Below are 21006 nucleotides of genomic sequence, written 5' to 3'. Positions count from 1 at the left end.
AGATTTTGATGGTAGTGGATGGAGAGAAATTGTAAATAACTGATTTAACTATTGATATCACCAAATTACACAGGAGTTTCTATGTATCTTTTTTTTACTCAAGTAATTCACCGGTGACCGGCAATAAGGATATTTTGGTCGTATAAAGAACTTTTTATTAGAATTAGTTGGGGTTTTTTTTTTTCCTTAAGAACTTCATGAAAAGGCAAAAAGGAAAAAGTTTTTTTGAACATACAATATCCTTTTTGATTTTGATGTCTTAGTAACGGCCTCGCCTTATGATTGTATTTTGGGCTTTTCCTATATATGAGTTCACTTAACTCTTTATATATCTCTTCTCCTATTTCTCTTTCTTGCACCATCTTTAAACGCCTCGTTTGATATTCTATCTCTCTCTCTCTTTTCATACAACATTCATAAAAGCACAATAAATACAACAAAGCTAAAAGGGTAAAATGAGCATTCAATTCAATATGACTAATGCTCAAGAGTTGGGGCAAGAGGGGTTTGTGTGGGGCATATCCAGTTCTGATGATTCCGGAGGCGGCTGCAAAAAAATGGAGAAGCAACAGCCTTCCTTGCAACTTTCTCATCCGTTGGAAATTTCGATTTCGATGGATAAGAAAATTGCAAAAGGAAAAAAAAGGACAAAAAGAAATGATAAAAATCATGTAGAAGAATCTCCTGATCATGAAATACATATATGGACTGAGAGAGAAAGGAGAAAGAAGATGAGAGACATGTTTTCTAAACTACATGCTTTGCTTCCTCAACTTCCTCCTAAGGTAAACGATTTATTATAATTAAGAACATACATGATTTAATTCAATGATTTTCTGTTAGTCGTCTAAAATTTTTTTTTAATATTAATTTCATTTGTTTTGATTGGTAATACGCATGCGGATAGCTAATCGTGTATGAACTACCGATCGTATAAACTTGCGGATGTCTTTTTTGTCCGAAAACATTTTTTTTCTCAAACACACAATTTCATGCGGGAAATAGAATTTGATAAAAAAAAAATTTCACGGTTTAATCTTTTCCAACTGAAACAGGGAAATTTTATGTGAAATGAAAGAATCTGCGCATTTCGTTTTTTATTTTTATTTTTATTGTTTAATACCGTCATTCCGTTTGTTATCTATTAGTTTTTGTTTTCTTTGTTGTCTATTAATTACATCGTCCTCATCGGAGATAGATGGTCTGAGTTCACAGAAGATGTTTCGTTCTTTCCGACGATTGTTATGTATTAATTTTTCATTTATATAACTGTTTATGCGTCCTTTTCAGGTGTAGTTTCACTTCTTTTAGTTTTAAATAAATAAATATTTCCAATATCTGTCACCTAAATTTGGTGTAATTTGGCAAAGCCGTCAAGCTTTCGATTCCTTTGTTCTTGTTTGTCTTTGTCCCATTTTTTCCTCTCTTTTTTTTTTAATTATTTATTTCGTGGGTGTTAATGTGTCGGATATCTTACGTACGTTATGAAAAATCACATATATATTCTAATATTTTAATTTATGATCCACAGGCAGACAAATCAACAATCGTAGACGAAGCAGTGAGCTCGATCAAATCCCTTGAACAAACTTTACAAAATCTGCAAATGAAAAAGTTCGAGAAACTTCAATATTCTTCTGCTTCAAACACAACTCCTACTACTAGTAATTTCCCATATGATCCATCTTCATCTTCTTCTCCTACAACTCTCCTCACACCAGTATCATCAAACCATCCCCAAATCCTTACCCTAGGCACCACTGCAGCAGAGTCTTACTCTCGTGAAGCTTTCTTGGCCGATCAGATATCTTCTTCCAGCAAGAACCTGCCTTACCCTTGTAATGACCCGATCGCTGCATTCGATATTTGGTCCTCACGTAACGTCGTGCTGAATATTTGCGGGAATGAAGCTTTCTTCAATTTGTGTTGCCCTAAAGTCAAACCAGAGGTTTTCACTAACGTTTGTTACTTGTTTGACAAGTATAACATTGAAGTTTTGTTTGCCAATGTCTCCTCTAATGTTTTCCGTAGCACCTATATGATCCAAGCACAGGTATAAAAATATATATATATATATACATACATATAAGATTTTTACCATATGATATTTGGTGATATTAATTATTTACGATAGTTCTTTTTGTAATGAGACAGGTAAATCCGAGTTACGAGAATCAGTTACTGGGAGATGGAATTGGGGTTGGGGAAATATTCAAGCAGGCAGCTCAAGAACTGGTCTTATATTTTTCATCTTCTTAAATCATAAATGGTTGGGGTTGGAGAAATATTCAAGCAGGCAGCTCAAGAACTGGTCTTATATTTTTCATCTCCTTAAATCATAAATGGCTGGTTCGGTTTAAGTTTATTTTAAGGCGATTAAAGATTCAGTTTTCAGTACTTTCAGGGTTTGTTTTTTTGCAAATTCCCATCGATGTCCATGCAGAGGGATTAGTTTGCACTTTAAAACCCATTATCCCAAAAAAAAAAAAAAAAGGAATAAGAGAAGAAATAGCTTCTTCGAGCATTGTTGTCTAGTGACTCTTTTTCGGAATTTTCATACTCAATGTATTGGCAACTATTGTCCAATGGGATGGGATATTGAAGTGTATTCTTCTTTTGAGGTTAAGATTTCTTTCTTTAAAGTCTAGACGCATTTATATTTACCCAAATGTTGGAAAATATCGTCCAATACATTTTTCCAACATACAAAATAAATAAAATAGCATCAACCCACAAATTTATGCATAAACTAAAACAGTCACCTAAACTTAATAAAATTAATGTCCGCTTTACAACCATCTCCGGTTTGAGGAACAATAGGCCAACATGTTAGAGCGGTTGCTTTGGTTTTGGTCCAAGAGTAGGCAGTATGGTTAAAAAAAAAAATTGTGAGGATTGTGAGGATCAATGCTACCGTGTTTTTCTCGATTTTATTATGTTCCGGGAAATTTTACTAATGCAGATTGTTTGGGGTTTGGCATGTAATGTTTGTATTTATACACCATGTTAATTTATTATATTTTTTAACACAAAAAAAAAAATGGAGAAGAAACGAGTTTGAATACTGCTTTTCATCATATTGATGATTTCGAGATTAGAAAGTTAGAACAAGAGATGAATCAAAGAGTACATATTTTGGTTTAGTTTTATTTTTGTGTACGGTTACTGATTTAATCTTTTAATTTCTGAAATGGGCTTTATCCGTCTTGGGCTGTTGCATTTCTATTCCAATTTTTGAAATTTGAAAACTTACAGATAGAAAGCTATACTCCTATCCTATATATAATTTAACGGAACAGAAATGGAATCATTAATTAATTGTAAAGTTAGCCTATGGAAGTAAAAGAAGAGATTCGCTTGGGTCTTCTTCATCATCTCTCCGTTCATCAACTGTACGTTTTTTGAATAACAATTTGTTTTCGGATTTTGAATTCTCGTCGTTTTTTCCCCCTCTTCACTCGTTCATGTGCTTTTTTTAGGGTTTTGAAAAATCGCAATTCGTCCCTCGTTTTCTTCAATCAAAGACATGAACATAGCAAGATATGAAATCCTTGACTCACTCATGATTTGCTTTAAGCCTAAAATCTATGGCTATTTGAAAACCGAAATTGTTATGCGAACTTGGGCATTGATTAGATTCGTTCGATTTTTCATCCAATGGCTTGAAATTGGCGAAAAACCCTGAATCCATCTTACTCTCACTTCTTCTCACCTTCGTTGTTCTTTTATCAATTGTCGAGAAAACTGTGCGATCTTCAAGGATGGCTATGGAAGTTAAAGGAGACTAGGAGAGTCGCTTGGGTCTTCTTCATCATCTCTCCGATCGTCAACGGTACGTTTTTGAATCACAATTTGTTTTTCGAAGTTTTCTTTGTGCGATTTTGGGTGTTTTCACTTGAATCGTTTTTTTCTCCCCTCTCCACTCGATCATGTGCTTGGTTTAGGGTTCTAAAATATCTCAATTCGTCCCTCGTTTTCTTCAATCAAAGACATGAACATTGACTCATGATTTGCTTTAAACCTGAAGTCTATGTCTATTTGAAAAACCGAAATTGTTATGCGAACTTGGGCATTGATTAGATTCGTTCGATTTTTCATCCAATGGCTTGAAATTGGCGAAAAACCCTGAATCTATCTTACTCTCGCTTCTTCTTCGTTGTTCTTTTATCAATTGTAGAGAAAACTGTGCGATCTTCAAGGATTGGACCGAGGAAGACGCAGCCTCCGATCCGTTTCATGATTAATCACCATATGAAAAAAAGGTATATATAATCTCGTCATTAATGTTACCTACTACGATTATTTGTTCATCTTCTACTCTTCATCATATGTTATCTTCTGGGATTTTTGGTTTCTAGTTATACAGAACTAACACAAGTCCCTTTATTCTGTTTGGTCTCTGTTTTCCTCTGCAGCTTTCAGAGTCTAATGTGACACCAACGAATGTAATAACTTATAAGGGTTCTTCTCAATGACTTGAAGAATGCATACATACATTCATGCATCTTCATTCATACATACATGCATACATACACACATGCATTCATACATTCATGCATACATACATACATGTGTAAATTCATACACATATGCTTGCATACTTGCATAATTGCTTGCTTCCGTGATTTTCTGCTTGATTGATTTTATACTTGCTCACTAAGTTACTTGCTTCTTTGATTTGTTGTTTACTTCTTTGCTCCCTTTCCTTGGTTCCATGCGTGTTTGCTTGCTTCTTTCCTTGGTTACTTTTTTCGTGCTTGTTTGCTTTCTTATCTCGTCCTTGATTCTTTGCTTAGTTGTGTACTCGTTTGCTTTCTTATTTCTTCCGTGATTCATTTCGTAGTTGTGTACTTGTGTGCTATTTTACTTGCTTCATTGATTCCTTGTTTACTTTCTTGCTTGCTTCATTATATATATATATTTTTTTTTTTATTTCCTGCTTTCTTGCTTGCATAACTTCCTTACCTATTGAACTTGTTCTACGTTCCTTACTTTCATCCTAATAACTAACTCTCGAACTGGATTTCTTTAGATAGTTCTAGGGTACTTTTTGAAAACATTACAGATGGAGACTCCAAAACTTTTTTCAAAACTCAAAACTGGTGATGACCACTTGCTTACACAGTCATGCTTATACTAAACGAGATAAGGTATTGAGAGTAAACTGGTGATGACCTCTTAACTTGTCTTTAAATGAATTTGCAGTCATAGAAAACGAAACGAATTCAGATAAAGGTTTATTTTATTAATTCTATCTGTTGGATTTCGATGATAAGTGTGTGTTTCTATTGAATTCAGGGAATGCGCATTTCAGGTCATTTCGCAGCAGTCGTTTGATCATGAACTTCCTATATCATGAGACGATTGTGCCCATAAGAAAGTATGCTTTTTCGATGCTATTTAGTGGCTTACTTCGGAGTATCATAAGAATTTGCTTGTAAACTTGGTTCTAAGAAACTTGAGTGTTACACTTTGGAGATTTTATGTTTCTTAATCTAATTCACTCAAATGCAGAGAAAACGCCAGAAATTAAATGATTGGGGCTTTGAGAACGCAAAAAGCAATAAATGAGTGAAAAGGTGAGTTCTTTGCAAATCAACTTTCTTTTTCTCAATATTTCAGAGCTTTTTTTTCTGATTATCTCTCTCTCTGTGGAGGGTTGACAGGTTGCTCGATAAGTTGGCTCCTATGCGTCAAATGCAACCTGTCACGAAGCTCTAAATACAATCGCTACGCAACAATCACCTCTTTAATGGAAGCAAAAACGGAAGAAAGTAATTCATGGTAACGAGAATTATTAGTAGAAAACAACGATTCACTCAGAGAAACGTAAACACTTCAAGGCATTGTAAAATTAATGATACCCTTTAATCTAATCTGGCCGTTCATATTGTTCAGGTATTTGCTATAGGGGAGAAGCTTAAAATAGGAGACATGGCTTGTCATAGGTTCATAAAATAAGAGACAGGGATCGGATTATCATCAGTTCATAATCGGCCACAGGTGAATAGTATAAAAATATGTTGACAATGGACACCAAATTATCATAGATTTTTAGAAAGGATACGGAGTTACTTGTTCATATGTCCAATCTGTGGTGCCTTGAAAAGTTTCAGAAAAAGGACGCAAGAGCTCATCTCGAAAGATCTTGCCACATACATATATAATATATATTATATATATATAGTTCGTCACAATTTCATTTCTGCTAGTAACTGAGATTTTCATATCCAGGATGGAAATATTATTGATTCTATATATGTGTTCTTTCTCATCTTAGGTGTTTGCATGTCCAAACTGTGGTGGTGATAGTGAGTTCATTTCATAAAAAGTTTCAGAAGAAGGAGTGAAGGACGCATGATGTCATCTCGAAGGATCTTATCATTATAGCCATATGGTTAATAGCCGTTTCCTGTACTTCTTCACTACTTCATTTTTGTTAGCAACTTAAATTCCCATATCCAAGCTGAATTTATTAATGATTCTCCATATGTGTGTTTATTCTCCATAGGTGTTGTTCATATGTTCAAACTGTGGTTGTGATGGTGAGGTCATTTCTGAACATTTCCGGGAAAATGGACGTGTGTAGTCGTAAAGGTATTAAAGTTATTTTCGATAAGTATATGCTTAAAACTAATATTTGTATTACTCCTAACATTTTTAAGTGAAAAGAGTTGAAGGAGACACTCTAGCCCATGAAGGAACTACAGATATATACTCTATTCCATAATGGGCGTTTTGCAGTCCGAGTTACCATACCCAATCAAAGAAGGTATCATCGTTTAAACTTGTTTTGAACACTATATAGTTAGGCCAATCGAACTAAACAAGTCAATATTTCATACACCTGATAATTCGTCAATTAATTTCTAGGGTCTTTGTATACATCTAGTATGTTGAACCCCCTCATTTGTATGTCGTTGGTATGATTTGCAGCTTAAAGCACTGAAAAAAGGACATATAAGGTAATAGAGAAAAGGCAAGAGCAAATAACGGATTTGTGGAAAAGGTAATTTAATAGAAAATGTTCGGGGGCTCGATTCTCTATTTATAAGATAGTGTGAACCTATCTTAGAAACCATAAAGTTATATAAAATTCACTTTCGAAGGCATAATCAGCTCTCAGTCTCTCAATGATTTATGTGTGTGTTCGTTATCATCTTAGGCGGTGGTGATGGCAAAAAATTGTTGGAAGAACTTGCATCTCGGAATAACACACGCTACGCTACGCCTCTACAAACTACTGAGTGAGTTGTCATTTTATTCATTTCAAAACAATATCTAAGTCTCTAATACATAGGGCTATTCGTTTGAGACATAAGTGGTGATGTTTTATATCCACGTTTGTAGGCTGATGAGTCCCTTCGTTTGTATGCTGCTTTTGGAACTCTGTAGTGTAGCTTAAAGCACTCCATCTGTAGCTCTGAAAACAGGACAACTGAAGCTACAGAGAAAAGCCAAGAACCCGAACAAGAAACCAGTTTGTGGAAGGTAATTAATTTGTAAGCTCTAGATGTGTTCTTAAACCAGAAGAACATAATGTATACGCTTATTTGCAGATCAAAATGCTTGAGTGATAACCTCTATGGTTCCATCTTCTAGTTTCTTAAGTTAAATCCTTCTCTCAGGTATCTCTTCAATCTCTTTCCTCTATGCAGTCTTCGATTTTGCTGTTACAGTTTAAGGTTATCTTTTTATGAAAACAGGACAACTGAAGTTACATAGAAAAGCCAATAACCGGAACAAGAAACCAATTGTTCGAACAACATCATCCTTGAAGTCCTTTGGTAGTGAATTCGATCGATCTCTTGAATTTTCAAACACATTGCATACATGCATACATGCATACATGCCTACATGCATACATGCATACATGCATACATGCCTACATACATGCATACATGCCTACATACATGCATACATGCCTACATGCATACCTGCCTACATGCATACATACATGCATACATGCAATCATACATGGATGCATTCATACATACATACATTCATGCATACATGCATGCATGCATACATACATATTTAGTGCGTTATTCGTTTCTCTGCTTCTTTTATTTCTCTCTTTATTTCCTTGTTTGCTTCTCTGCTTCTTGATATTCTGTTTATTTTAATTGTTTGCTTCTCTCATTCCAATGCTTGCTTCTTTGCTTAAACTTGTTTGCTTACTTCTTTGTTTTCTAAGTGTGTTCACACTTTTTAGCACATTAATAAAATAGTCCTTCACTGCATTTAATTTAAGTATTTAACCAATTAATTTAAATTAATTTATTGCGATTAGTATTATTATTTTCTGCTAATTGCTACCTTTTTTCTTATCGAAGACATTAAAATTACTATTGTAATCAGCGAGTGTCGAGAGATTTTTTTTTCTTCTTTTTTTGACCAATTTATCGAAGTGTCGAGAGATTATTGGTGACTAAATTTGTATTATTTTGAATATATCTCGAGATGACATTTTGTACGAATTTTTATATATTTAACTAGATTTTGCGCTCACGTTACGCGTAGGTATTTTGTTAATAAAATTATATTTATTAAGATATAAATTTTATATATTAGTGATTTAATAATATATTAAAAATATTATAACGTTAATATAATAATTTTTATGTAAATTTTGAGGTTTTAACGGTTTTGTTTTAAATCTATATACAATATGTTATATTTCAAAAATATATTATTTGGTCAAACACTTATAAGTTAATATACTCAAATCAACTAAATTTTTTTTATAAATTAGTCAAATGGTACTTATTAAACATAATATTGACATGATGATAAAATATTATACATTTACTTCTTTAAATCATGAAGATAATTTTTTTCATCATTCACTTTTCTTCCAATTATATATGTATTTTTTAAAAACAATAATAAAATTTAAAATTTAATCTTTTTTCTTCTCTTGTTTAACCGATACAAATTTTTATCTTGTTATATTAATTTAAAAAACAAACTAATAAATAAAATATTTGCTTTGAGTTTAATAACAACTTTAAATTTGAAACCAAAATATTATTTGAATATAAAATAAAGAAAATCATACAAATTTTTTGAATTAAATATATATTTATCAATTGGTTGTATAAACGTTTAAATAATTTTTCAATTATTATACGTCATTGATTCTAATAAGAATGAATTTTTTTCATCATGTTCATTTTTATTCTTGTTATATCTATTTTTTCAACTAATAGATCATATTTATTTATTTCAATGATTTTTAGATGATTATATTCAGTTTCATCATATTCAATCTTACTTCTTTTAATTATATTTAAGTAGGCAGTCGGTACAATTTAATACACATAAATTTAGAAAAATGAAATAACAAATTGAAATCCTCAAAACTAAAAACTTCTACATTAATCTATTGCAATTCCAAGCCGAATATACAAAATATAAAATTTTCGATCATTTTTGCATTATATATTACATGAGATTATGTAGAAAAATATGTTTTGCATATGTGAAAAAATTAATATAAATTATAATTATTAGTTATTTAAAATTCTAAATGAAAAGCCTTAAAACCAAGTAACATAAACTTGTATAAGTAGTATATAGTTTTATAGATAATAAATTGAATTTATAATTTAAACAGTAATAATGAAGATTTTAATATCATGTTTTTTTATTATTAGAGATTTTTTATTCTTTAATTTACTTTCTTAATAGAATTAAGAATTTTTTTTAAAAATTTACAATTTTGATATATACAAATAAATTTTAATTTTTAAATGCTGATGTGGATGGCTTGAAAATAACATAACTTTAATTTTTATTCATAATAGAATAGTTTTAATTAACAATTTTTTCTATATTGTTTTGTATTAACAATGTAATTTTATAAATTAGAATTTTTTTTAATTTTAGTTATTGATATACACTAATAAAATTGACCTTTTAAATCTTATGTGGATGTCTTTAGAGGCATATAGCTTCTATATTTATTTTTCTATAAACATATTTTTTGTTAACCTTATAATTTTAAATTTTGAATTTTTTTTCTAATTTTAAATATTGATGTTAACCAATCAAATTGAACTTTTACATCATATGTTGACATTCTTAGAGGCATATAGCTTTTAATTTTTTTTAATAATAGATTTAGAAATCAAAGCTGGAAGATCCAACACAAAGCAAGTGATTATGGTCTCTCTTTGTTTTTAGGCTAACCGAATGTATTTGCATGCTGCTTGGTCAGTTAATTGTTACATTTTTGGTTAATGTTAGGTTGTTAAAACCCCATCAGATGCCATGTTATTTCAAAAATCTTCTTCGGATACCTCAATCTTCGGCTTAATGAGAGAACTTTTTTCTCTATTTTCAGTGCTTCGTTTTTCAAAAGTGTCATGATTTTGATCTCGCCTCCTTGTTTTTGAGGCTTACCGAATGTATTTGGATGCTTCTTGGTCAGCTAATTACTTTTGTGCTTAATGTTAGGTTGTTAAAACCGTATCAGATGCCATGTTATTTCAAAAATCTTCCTCAAATACCTTAATCTCCTTCGTCTTAATGACGGAACCTCTTTCTCTATTTTCAGTGCTTTGTTTTTTAAAAGTGTCGAGTATCAATCACTTGACATGTTTCTCGGATTGCTTGAAATTTATCATTCTTCTCAAATTCGGTGACCAAACTTATTTTTCAGTCTCTTTTTTGATATTAAAACAACTTGTAATGGTTTTGTTTATATCTCGTTTCATTATATTTTTTTTTAATTTAGCTAATAGTTAAACTTATAGTTTAGACAAGTTGATTATTTTACGTTGTAATGACTCATTTTTTTGTGAAACCTAACTCTATTTTTTTGTGTTTTTTTTAATTTGAAATGGTTGTACACACAGAAAAAAAAACTTAAAAATTATTATAGTTATATGACAAAAATCTGGATACTAATGTAAGAATCTCTAAATATGTGTATATACATCTAATTTAAATTGAAAATTTTCTATTTTAATATTATTTATTTTAGTTTTTTTATTATTAACAAAAAATTTATATATAATTTCTTTATCTTTAATAGTTTTTAAAAATAATAATGGAATTTGAAAAAAAAAAAAATTTTCAATGTTGAGGTGGATCAATAAAAAATTTATAGAATTTTTTTATTCAGCAATAATTAGAATTTGTAAACTTTCTTAATTTATTTATTTAGCAATAATATTAAAAATTTGTAAACTTTCCTTATTTTTGATTGTTGATGTGGATCAATAGAATTGTCTTTTTTAATCCTATGTGGACACTTTTGGATGTTAATGCAAGAGTCTCTAAATATGTGTAGACATCTAATTTAAATTTTAAAATTTCCTATTTTAATATTCTTTATTTTAGTTTTTCATTATTAATATAAATTATATATAATTTATTTATCTTTAATAATTTTTTAAATAACAATAATAGAATTTGTAAACTTTTTAATTTTCAATGTTGAAGTGGACCAATAAAAAAATTATACTGAATTTTTTATTAGTATAAGATGAATAAGAATTTAATAAAATTTTTTCAAAGAATTTAATCAGTTTAAACTACGAAAATTACAGAAGAGAAAGTAACTTGACTGAAAAGTAACTTACATATAGCAATAAAAAGAATCGAAAAATAAGAAATTAGTTTTTATAATTTTGGATTTTTTTTTTACAATTACAATAGTAGCTACCGAATATAGATGACATGACTATACTACGTAGAACAAAAATTTTCCACAAAACAAAAATACGAATTCCTTCACAACACTAAGCAAAACTCCTTGAAAAATTGTTCTTTATTCTTCTTCTTCTTCTCATTCAAGTCGTTTGCAAAGACTCCTTAATTAATTCTTCTCTCTGACGCAACACATCGGAACCGGCACGTGTCTCGGAGTCGGCGATGGAGCAGAACCCATTGTTTACCGAACCAGCAAACAATTCCCGAATTTCATTAGCTAATTTACTTGTTACCCGTAATTTGACATTGACTCTGATCATGCAGAACCACGCGCCCCCCTGAATCTTGCATCACAAGGAAGTAGGCCAGTGTTCAAACTTACTAAGGAAGACAAATTTCTTTACTCAGCCAAGGTAGTAAAGAGAGATGTTATATGAAAATGTACATACATATGCTAAAGAGCATACAATAAGATATTAAGATGGAAGATGGGATCGCTGCTGATTTCTATTCTAGGTCTAATGTTTTGCTCAAGGTAATCCCGGCAATGAATCAAGAGTAAAGAAAAAATGTTAAATTGGATAGCAGATATAGGACCAAATATTACCATGGGTAAATATGAAATGCTGCAAACCTCTGGTCATGGCTACCTTGGAGAGTTTGTAAGCGGCTGATTCTCTTAGTATTCTGTTGTTAAATTCAAGTTTTGTTGCCAGCTTTAATTTTTCAAGGAGAAGAATTAAATAAGGAGTCTTTGCAAACGACTTGAATGAGAAGTAGAAGAAGAATGAAGAATTAATTGCCAGTTTAAAATTAAATAACAATTAAAATTAAGAGACAGAGAAGAATTACCTAGCTTTTTTCGTTTTAAAAAAAAAAAGAAAATGATTTTAGCCGCTTTCATTTCCTTTTTGAAAAACTTTTCCAACTAAAATAACTAGCTAAGAAAAACAATTAACAAGAAAAAGACTATTGTCTATTAATAAACATTTAAAAAAAAATTAATTACATGATTACGACTACTTTAAATTTCTAACGAAAAAAGAATAAACAACTTTTTTGAAAAGGGTAAAAACAAAAAAAAATCTCAAAACGGCACCACTTCGCTACGACCAAAATCGTCGGAGTTAACAAGAGTATCGTCCGGCCAAGAATCCCTGAGAAGCTTCAAAAGCATCTGAGCTTTCCTCTTCGCTCTCTCCGTACACTCGCTCTGCACCAGCAGCAGCAACTGCGTCACCAATCCCGCCGCCGCCGCCTCATCTCTACACCGTTCCTCCGCCGTGCACAGAGCCAGCAACGCTCCCGCCGCATACTCCGTCGCTCTATCCGACACTCTTAAGATCGTCTTCACCAGAAGCGGCACCGTCAACGCGTGCTCTCCGAAACCCGAGCATCCTTCCGGCAACCGGCAAAGAAGCTCCACCGTCGCTAATCCCCGCTCCGTATCACACCTATCGAAATCCGCCGCGAGACGATCGATTAAAATCCCCGGAGCTCCGGCGGAGATCGCGAGGTGTCTCGTTTGTTTCACTAAGCAGAGAGCGAAAAGCGCCTTGATTCCGATTTTGAGAGCTCGTCGCGACGACGAAATCGGGTTTTTCAGAAGATCGAGAACGCCTTCGAAAACCGAATCCGAACCGGAGATTACCAATTTCAGATCCGTCGATTTCGATCCGGTCAACACCATCTCTATCAACGCGGCGGCGTTTACCCTAACTTCAATCGAGGAATCGAAAAGCAATCGGGTCATAAACCCGACCCGACCCGGATCCGACGCGATAGACTCGCACTCTTCCTCCGTCATATGAAATATAACCAAGAGAGCGAGCGACTCGAAAACAAGCTCCGACGACGACGAAGATTCCCGTCCGGCGTCGAACAAAATCCTCACGAGAATCTCCCTCGCGTTGTGACCAGCGATCAAAACGCGATTCTTCTCGCTATCTCGAGCCAATCCCCTCAGACGACGAATCGCGGCGGCGCGTGAGCGAACGGAGACGTGAGTACCGGATATTGCGGAGGCTTGACTGAGGAGAGAACGAACGGAAATCGGATCCGCCGGTTGTTTCGGCGTAGGGATCCGTACGACGCCATTAGAGCGGTTAGCGACGCACCATTCCTGGATTAGACGGCGGAGAGTGTGGTTAGGGATGAGAGTGAAGTCGGAGAGAGCGACACGTGTGGCGGGACAAGTGGTGTTTCCCATGGCGATCCATGACTCGATGCTTGACCGGTCGTAAGTCTGGCCGGTGGAGACGGTGACGGGATCGGACATTAGGTCAAGAGAGATTGGGCATCTGAAATGGTAAGGTACTTGGATTCCAAGATCCAACGGCTCCAAATTCCCCGGCATTTTTTTGGAAGGATTTGTGTAACTGTTAAGCTTTTTTTTTTGTTCTGAGCTTTTGGATGATTTTTGGAATTTGAGAGAAGGAAGACGAAGGACCTTATCCGCGCAGGGTATGCGCCACACGTGTGGCTTTTATAACTTTGTTGGTTGAACTAACGGGCAAAATTAAAATTAATTTTTTTTTTTGCATAAAAGATTCATAACATTTTTGTTTGTGATACAATTTTGCTATTCGTTTTTCACTAATACTCCTTTACTAATAGTAAAAAAAGTTACATTCTTAAATCGGAAAATCTTAGAACGAAATACATTAATATACTACATTTTTATTCCGGAAATCTTAGAACGAAATCCTATAAATCATGTAAAATGCTGAGTACGTATTCTTAACAATTAAAGATTTTACAATAGTTTTCTGGTAAAAGATTTTAAAGATTTTACAATAGTTAACCATTTTAGAGGAACGTAAAGTCTTGAAGAAATTTTGTTTAAAACTATTTAACCATCTTTAAACATTCCGTTTGCATTATTTACGGCATTAGCGTCCCAAGATTATTTTTATTCATACACATGAAGATTCACACATTTTAATTTTTTTTTCTTTCAAAAATACCATTTTTGGTCCAAATTCTTATTATTGTTTCTATACACATGGTTGAGAATATTCATACTTTTGTTTTGTTTGAAAAAAATACTTTTCTTTTGTTTCAAAAAAGAAAATACTTTTTTCGTGGAAAGAAAATATATGATCTTAGAAGTGAAGTTTAAGGCATGTATATTCAAGTATAAATCATGATGACGGTTTCGATAAACAAATATCGCAAACAGTGAAGTCTCTAGCATATGTTTACGTATATTCATATTGTATCTCTATATTCATAATCAATAATCGTATCACCAGTTGTATTCAGTAACCACAACCACCAAATATATTATTATCTACCATATTTATATGTAAAATAATATGAATCGTGTGATGTATTTTTTTTATTTATAAAATCAATAAATTTGGTCAAACAAAAATGCGAAAGACTGGGAACGAAATTGGGACCCACAATACAGCTCCCACTTACTTCTGTTACATCAAGCCTGTAATCATATAACCAAAATAGATCATAACATGACCAAATAAATAGTTTGACTGTTTTGTCTTTTATGGAAAAACTTTTGACTGTTTGTAAATCTACGTCGCCCAAGGAAATTACCCTTTTTATCCTGTTTACACTTTTTGCAATAAATAATTCGTTAGTAAAACAGTCAATCCTCGAAGAGGTCAATGTTTAGGTCTTAATAATTTAAGGATTAAACCTTCACTTTGTCTAGACTTTGACAATATTGGACATCTAATAAGTTTTTGCTCAATTTAAATAAAAGTAGCTACTGTATCATGATAAAATAAGCAAATAGCATATAATAACAACATTCTAGACTAATTAAAAGCTAATCAGACATGCATTGATACATGTATATTTCATGTGAACATTTTGTATTGTTTTGCATTTTTTGTTTTTTGTCGTCGTATTGGGTTGTATAATATGCTTCTCTTTTGTCAATAATATGCTATATCTATATGCATGATAAATAATAAAAATGAGAACAAAAATCCAGACTGTAACTTTTGTTTTGCTTCTGCCCAAATGTAATAATGTCTGGAAGTACAAGAATTTGCAGAATTAATTGAGATAAATAAATTATCGAATGAAGACAAATATTCTAAGACAATAATATCGATATCAGATAAATTCGGGATGAGGGATAAGATCCATGGACTTGGACCGTATTATTGTCTGTTTTCTTTCTATATATTTATTTTGTTTTTGTGCCTTTTTCTTATAATATTGATTTACTTAAATTAAATTGAGTGAAGAGGAGTAGAACAGAATATGCCTGTCATTGGCTTTGCCTTATGGGAACAACTAAAGAAGCTTGTGATTATTGTCTATTGCCTTTGTCCACCTCTCTTGCGATCATGGGAGAAACAAAGGGAAAGATAAAAAAAAAAAAGTTTTAAGCAAATTAATGGAAAATTGAAAACTATATTTTCTCGTTGTATATTACCTAGTAACCGTTGTTGCTTAGGCTGTAGCTTCGAAATATGTAAATGTCCGATATTTCAAAGAGAAAGAATAGAAAACAAAAAGATTACTGCATGTAAAACTTTTACAAATTAAAATTTTAATGAAATATAAAATTTTACAAAACTTATAATCTATACTATATAAAAAGAGCTATTTAGGGCTCTTGAGAGTGTCTACATCAGCCAGTTTAAGTTGGTCTAAAACGATGTCACGTCAGCAGTTTTAAAATGTTTTTAACCTAATAAAATTACATTAACGCTTAAACAATATGTAACTTTGGGATGTGTTAATAAGAAAAAGTGCATTAACCAATAACACGCCAACAATTCAATCCCAAATCTTCCCACCATACAAGATCGATCTCTCTTCCCCGACTACTACGTAACGTCCGACGATCGACCTTCCTCACTATTCATATTATGTAATCTGACGCTTTAAATCAGATCCATCAATACATCAGTTAATCTTCCTTCCTCCTCTCTCTTGTGCAATCTCCTTCTGGATTGAAAAACGACGATGGCCCTTTGCTCACTACAAGAAAGATCGGGTTTTACGTCGGCATATATCGACGTAAAATCGACGTAAAACAGCATTTACGTCGAATTAACGACGAAAAAAAATTCGTCGTAAAACGATCGTCGTAAAACCAAAATCGTCGTAAAATCGTCGTAAAATTATCAACTCCGGAAAATCGTCGTAAAATCTTCGGAAACTATTCGTCGTAAATGCGACGTAAAATTTCCAACAGAAGTACAACGAAAGAACTCCAACATAAAAACGACGTAAAATCGATGTAAAATTACATCGATTTAACAACGATTAGGAGACGAACAATTTCAATTAAGGGAAACTAATTTTTTAATTGTCGATGTTAAATCGTCGTAAATTTTCGACGTAAATTCGACGTAAACTTATTCGACGTAAATCCGTCGTTAAATATTCGACGTTAGATCGACGTAAATTTACGACGAATTTACGTCGATTTATAAATTAAATATTTAATTCGATTTTAATTTAATTAATGAATTTTGAAACTAATAAAAAATTAAAAATAGAAAAAAACAATTTAAATTCAAAAATAATTTATAAAAAAAAAAAAAATTAATACAAATTGTTTTTTACAAAAAAACCTAATCTACAATGTGATTTTCGTAATCGTCGAGGTTCAGATCGACGTCACGAGGAGGCTCTCCGTCTTGGCCGCCCGTCGCTGCTGGACCGTCGTTTCCCGTCTGCACTACCGGAGCCGAAGACTGACCCTGCGTCTGCTGGTCCGATGGTCCAGTACCGGAAGTACCACCGGTCTCAAAGACCCCTCGTGCTCGCTGTTGCCTCGCTCGGATTGCGGTGGCCAACTGCGGAACCGCTTCCGCAATGATGTCGAAGAGACCGTGCATCTCGGTGAGCTCCTGCTTCTGGGCCACTTGCTCATGCCTGAGAGTGGTGATCTCAGCATTGGCCGTAGCAAGCTCCTGGCGAAGCTGACTCGGATCCTCCTGCGTGCGGAATCCGGAAGCCGAGGCGGCAGGACAGTCTCTAATAGAGCCCATCCCTAAGGTTCGGCCCTTCTTCTTCGGAGCAACCTACAAATAGAAAATAAAAACGTTAATTATTTATTGAGTAATAAATATAATAAATTTTTAAAAAAATTGAAATAGATCATACCTCCTCGAAAATCTGGTCTTGCTCAGCGACGGTCAACGGTACTTGGATAGTACCGTCAGGTGTGGCCTGGGTCTCCCGCTCGGCGATCCGCTGCATAGCGGCATTGTAGATCTCCTCGGACCGAGCATCGACAAAGGTCCCGTCCCTCTTCCGGTGAGTGGTCTCGAAGAGCTTCGTCATTGGAGGTAGTTCTCCTCCGTTCTCCTCGGCCTACGAATTAGTAAACAAGTGAAAAATATTTAATAAATTATAACAATAAATAAAATTAAATTAAAATAATAATTATTTACCATCATGAGACGTCTTCCCGCAAAAGATATTTGGCCAGAAGTGTGCGGGGTCACTAACTTCTCACCAGTCACCGGATCGACCCGGTTTCGGACGGCCGAACACTTAGCAGCGGTGGTTTGGGCATGCGGGTCCAGCCAGTACGCCTTCAACCCGTTCCAACAGGTAGTGGACATGGAGCTCGGCTTTGCGTCGTCGCCGTCGGTCTCCCATTTCCGCTTCCAATCGGAAACGGTGTTGACTAGGCGTTTCTGCGCCTTCAGCCGGAAAGCTTCGCGGACCGTCTCGTTGATCCCGATGTCCCAGTTCCACCGTTGCTGCAAAAGAAAACAAAAAATTAGATAAATAATATAAAAGTAAGATTAATTGAATTTTACTACAATTTAAAATGATATAAATAATATTTAAAAAATATTACGTACCGCAAAACACTTGTACCAGGTGTCGAACGTCTCTTGCGACACCTTGCTCCAATTGTAGTGTGGCTCCACGAAATGACTCTTAATTGTGTCGGAAACGCTCCGACCGACACAATTATCCAAACTAAACCTATGAAACAAAAAAAAACTTATTACATTAATATTTAAGTAAATTAAAACATTAATTTAAAAAAATATAAAAAACTAAAAAGTTTACTTACCAATAAGAGCCCGGTTCCGCTTTTCCGGGAACCAGACGTCGTAAAGCCCCCCGTCCCGGTAGGGCTAGTAAATCCTCAACCGTAAACTGGGCATACGGATGAGGAGGAGCGGGTACCGGTTCGGCAGCCGGCGGTGGAGGTGGTGGTGGAGGCGATGGTGGAGGCGGTGGTGGAGACGGCTCCGCGGTATTCGGAACCTGGGAGGCTCCGGAAGATGAAGGGACATCGGTCCCGGTGTTTCCCGAGGCAGACGCCCGGGAAGAGTGTCCGTCCGCCATGAAATTGATGTAATGCGTCCTCCGTCGAGTCATCGTCTGCAAAACCGATAAAATTTTATTTTTCAAGTTAATTACAATTAATTTTTAATTACGATCCTAAATCTAAGAAATTCCGATCCTAAATCTAACAAATTCCGAGCCTAAACTAATTCCCGACCTAAACCGTTTGAATTTCTAAACTATTTAATAATAAAATAATTTAAAGTAATTAAAAAAAATAATTACTTTTTTTTGCGTCAAAAAGAGGAGGAATGCAAGAGAGGACGAAGCAGAGAGAGAGGAAGGAGAGATAAGCGACGAAATGAGGAAGGGGTGAGGTCCTATATATAGAATTTATATTCGTCGTAAATTCGACGTAATAGTTACGTCGAATTTACGACGAATCCGTCGTAAATTCGTCGCAAATGTCCCACCGTATAACAAAGCGAATAAGACAAACACACGTGGTTGTATCTGGGCTTTGCGACGATTTTACGATGATCCGTGTTATTCGTCGTAAAATCGTCGTAATGTTACGACGATTTTACGACAAATCGTATAAATCATAAAAATTTAAGACGGCTGTGTATCCACAAATCGTCGTAAATTCGTCGTAATATTACGACGAATTTACGACGAATTATACCAAAACTGATGAAATTCAAAAATTGAAACATCCATAAGGACATACAAGCATGTCTATTCATGATAAATGTGGTGTGTATAACTTTCTAGCATGTTTACATAACTTAATGAAGAATTTAGTAAGATGTAAGATAAATCCATACATCTTGTGTAAATGTATAAAACACCTTAAGATTATTTGATAAACACATATATGTCAAATTTTGAAATTTTTTTTTTTTTGTTTAGAAAGTTGTTTTACCTTATGAGATGGTAAGACATTTCATTCTCTTCATCAAAATCCCCCCTAAACCCCAGAAAAAATAGATTATAAGATTTAGGGGTTACATTTCGTCGTAATCTCGATGGTATATTACGACGGATTTACGACGTTAACACCCATTCGTCGTAATCTCGATGGTAAATTACGACAGATTTACGACGTTAACACCCATTCGTCGTAAATTCGTCGTAATAAAACCACATTTCTACAAGATCTTGAACCTTATACTACAGACCCTTATATAATACATCAGTTTACTTAGGAAAATAAACCCAAAAACCATTCTGTAAGTTGGGAAAGCTAAACCCTATAGGGTTTAGGGTTTGCATTTTACGACGAATTTACGACGAATTCCAAAAAAATCGTTGTAAATTCGTCGTAAAAGTCAACATATGTCCAAGTCAACATTTAATTAGTTTTCATTAATTGGCTTTAATTAATGTTACATTGAAACGTTCAAAGCATGCAATTAAATGTCAACATATTTAATTAGTCTTCATCAATATTTTCCTCGGTGTCTTCATCATCATTGTCATCATCATCACTGCTTGTTTGAAATTCGTCAGCACCTTCTTCAGTTTCGTCCCCATGTAGATCTTCAACTTGTCGATTACGTGGATCAATTAAAAGAACATTTTCTTCAACATCCGGTGCTGTAATGTCGACACAATCATCTTGTTGCATTGGCGGGAGATCTACACCATCAATTATACCCCTTGGAGCAACTTTGACAACCGCCAGCCATGAAATTCCCGTATTCCGAACTCGAGGATATGGAACAAAGGTGACTTGTTCTGCTTGAGATGCAAGTATAAAAGGCTCGAACTTATTGTATCGCCGAGATGCGTTTACATCTACCACTCCGAATTTGTTAATTCGCACTCCACGACCTACCGTAGGATCAAACCAATCACATTTGAATAGAACAGTTTTCATTCTGACTAATCCGGGGTATTCCACTTCAATTATCTCTTTGATGATCCCATAAAAGTCTACTTCACCTCGTACACAAACTCCATAGTTTGTAGTTGCCCGTTGAGTGCCATGACTATAAGTATGAAAAACATAGCCACGTGTGAAATACATAGCTGCAGTAGTTATCTTCGAAATAGGACCTAGGAGCAACTCATGAAACCATACTGCATATGTCATGTCAT

At 34.0% G+C, this 21006-nt stretch overlaps 2 protein-coding genes and 1 long non-coding RNA gene across 6 annotated transcripts; 2 read left to right on the top strand and 1 right to left on the bottom strand.

The window, feature by feature from the left end:
• Window positions 1–392: 392 nt before the first annotated feature.
• LOC18011121 (transcription factor bHLH95) lies at window positions 393–2470 on the top strand. The gene is made up of 3 exons (XM_006393154.2): window positions 393–785; window positions 1532–2053; window positions 2155–2470. Exons 1-3 carry the CDS (start codon window positions 456–458, stop codon window positions 2257–2259), a joined length of 957 nt encoding a protein of 318 aa, XP_006393216.2. The 5' UTR covers window positions 393–455; the 3' UTR covers window positions 2260–2470.
• Window positions 2471–3328: 858 nt separating this feature from the next.
• On the top strand, window positions 3329–12207 carry LOC112082892. Of its 4 annotated transcripts, none has more exons than XR_002897410.1 (16): window positions 3329–3392; window positions 3480–3832; window positions 4178–4262; window positions 4416–5150; window positions 5299–5380; window positions 5515–5579; window positions 5667–5784; window positions 5899–6003; window positions 6281–6397; window positions 6512–6597; window positions 6673–6772; window positions 6937–7009; window positions 7166–7247; window positions 7351–7491; window positions 7560–7628; window positions 7707–8501. It is a non-coding gene; the product is annotated as an uncharacterized LOC112082892 (long non-coding RNA). The 4 variants fall into 4 exon arrangements; XR_002897411.1 differs by adding an exon at window positions 11986–12207 and having other exon boundaries at window positions 3347–3832; window positions 7707–7787; XR_002897409.1 differs by having other exon boundaries at window positions 3347–3832.
• Window positions 12208–12620: 413 nt separating this feature from the next.
• On the bottom strand, window positions 12621–14102 carry LOC18011120 (U-box domain-containing protein 26). Its single transcript, XM_006393153.2, has one exon. It carries the CDS (start codon window positions 14015–14017, stop codon window positions 12749–12751), a length of 1269 nt encoding a protein of 422 aa, XP_006393215.1. The 5' UTR covers window positions 14018–14102; the 3' UTR covers window positions 12621–12748.
• Between the last annotated feature and the right edge of the window lie 6904 nt (window positions 14103–21006).

Source organism: Eutrema salsugineum, unplaced genomic scaffold, assembly GCF_000478725.1.
Source record: "Eutrema salsugineum unplaced genomic scaffold, Eutsalg1_0 scaffold_7, whole genome shotgun sequence".
In the NCBI taxonomy this organism is placed as follows: Eukaryota; Viridiplantae; Streptophyta; class Magnoliopsida; order Brassicales; family Brassicaceae; genus Eutrema; species Eutrema salsugineum.
The sequence above is the reverse complement of the archived record's forward strand: the minus strand, read 5'-3'. Positions and strand labels throughout refer to the sequence as shown.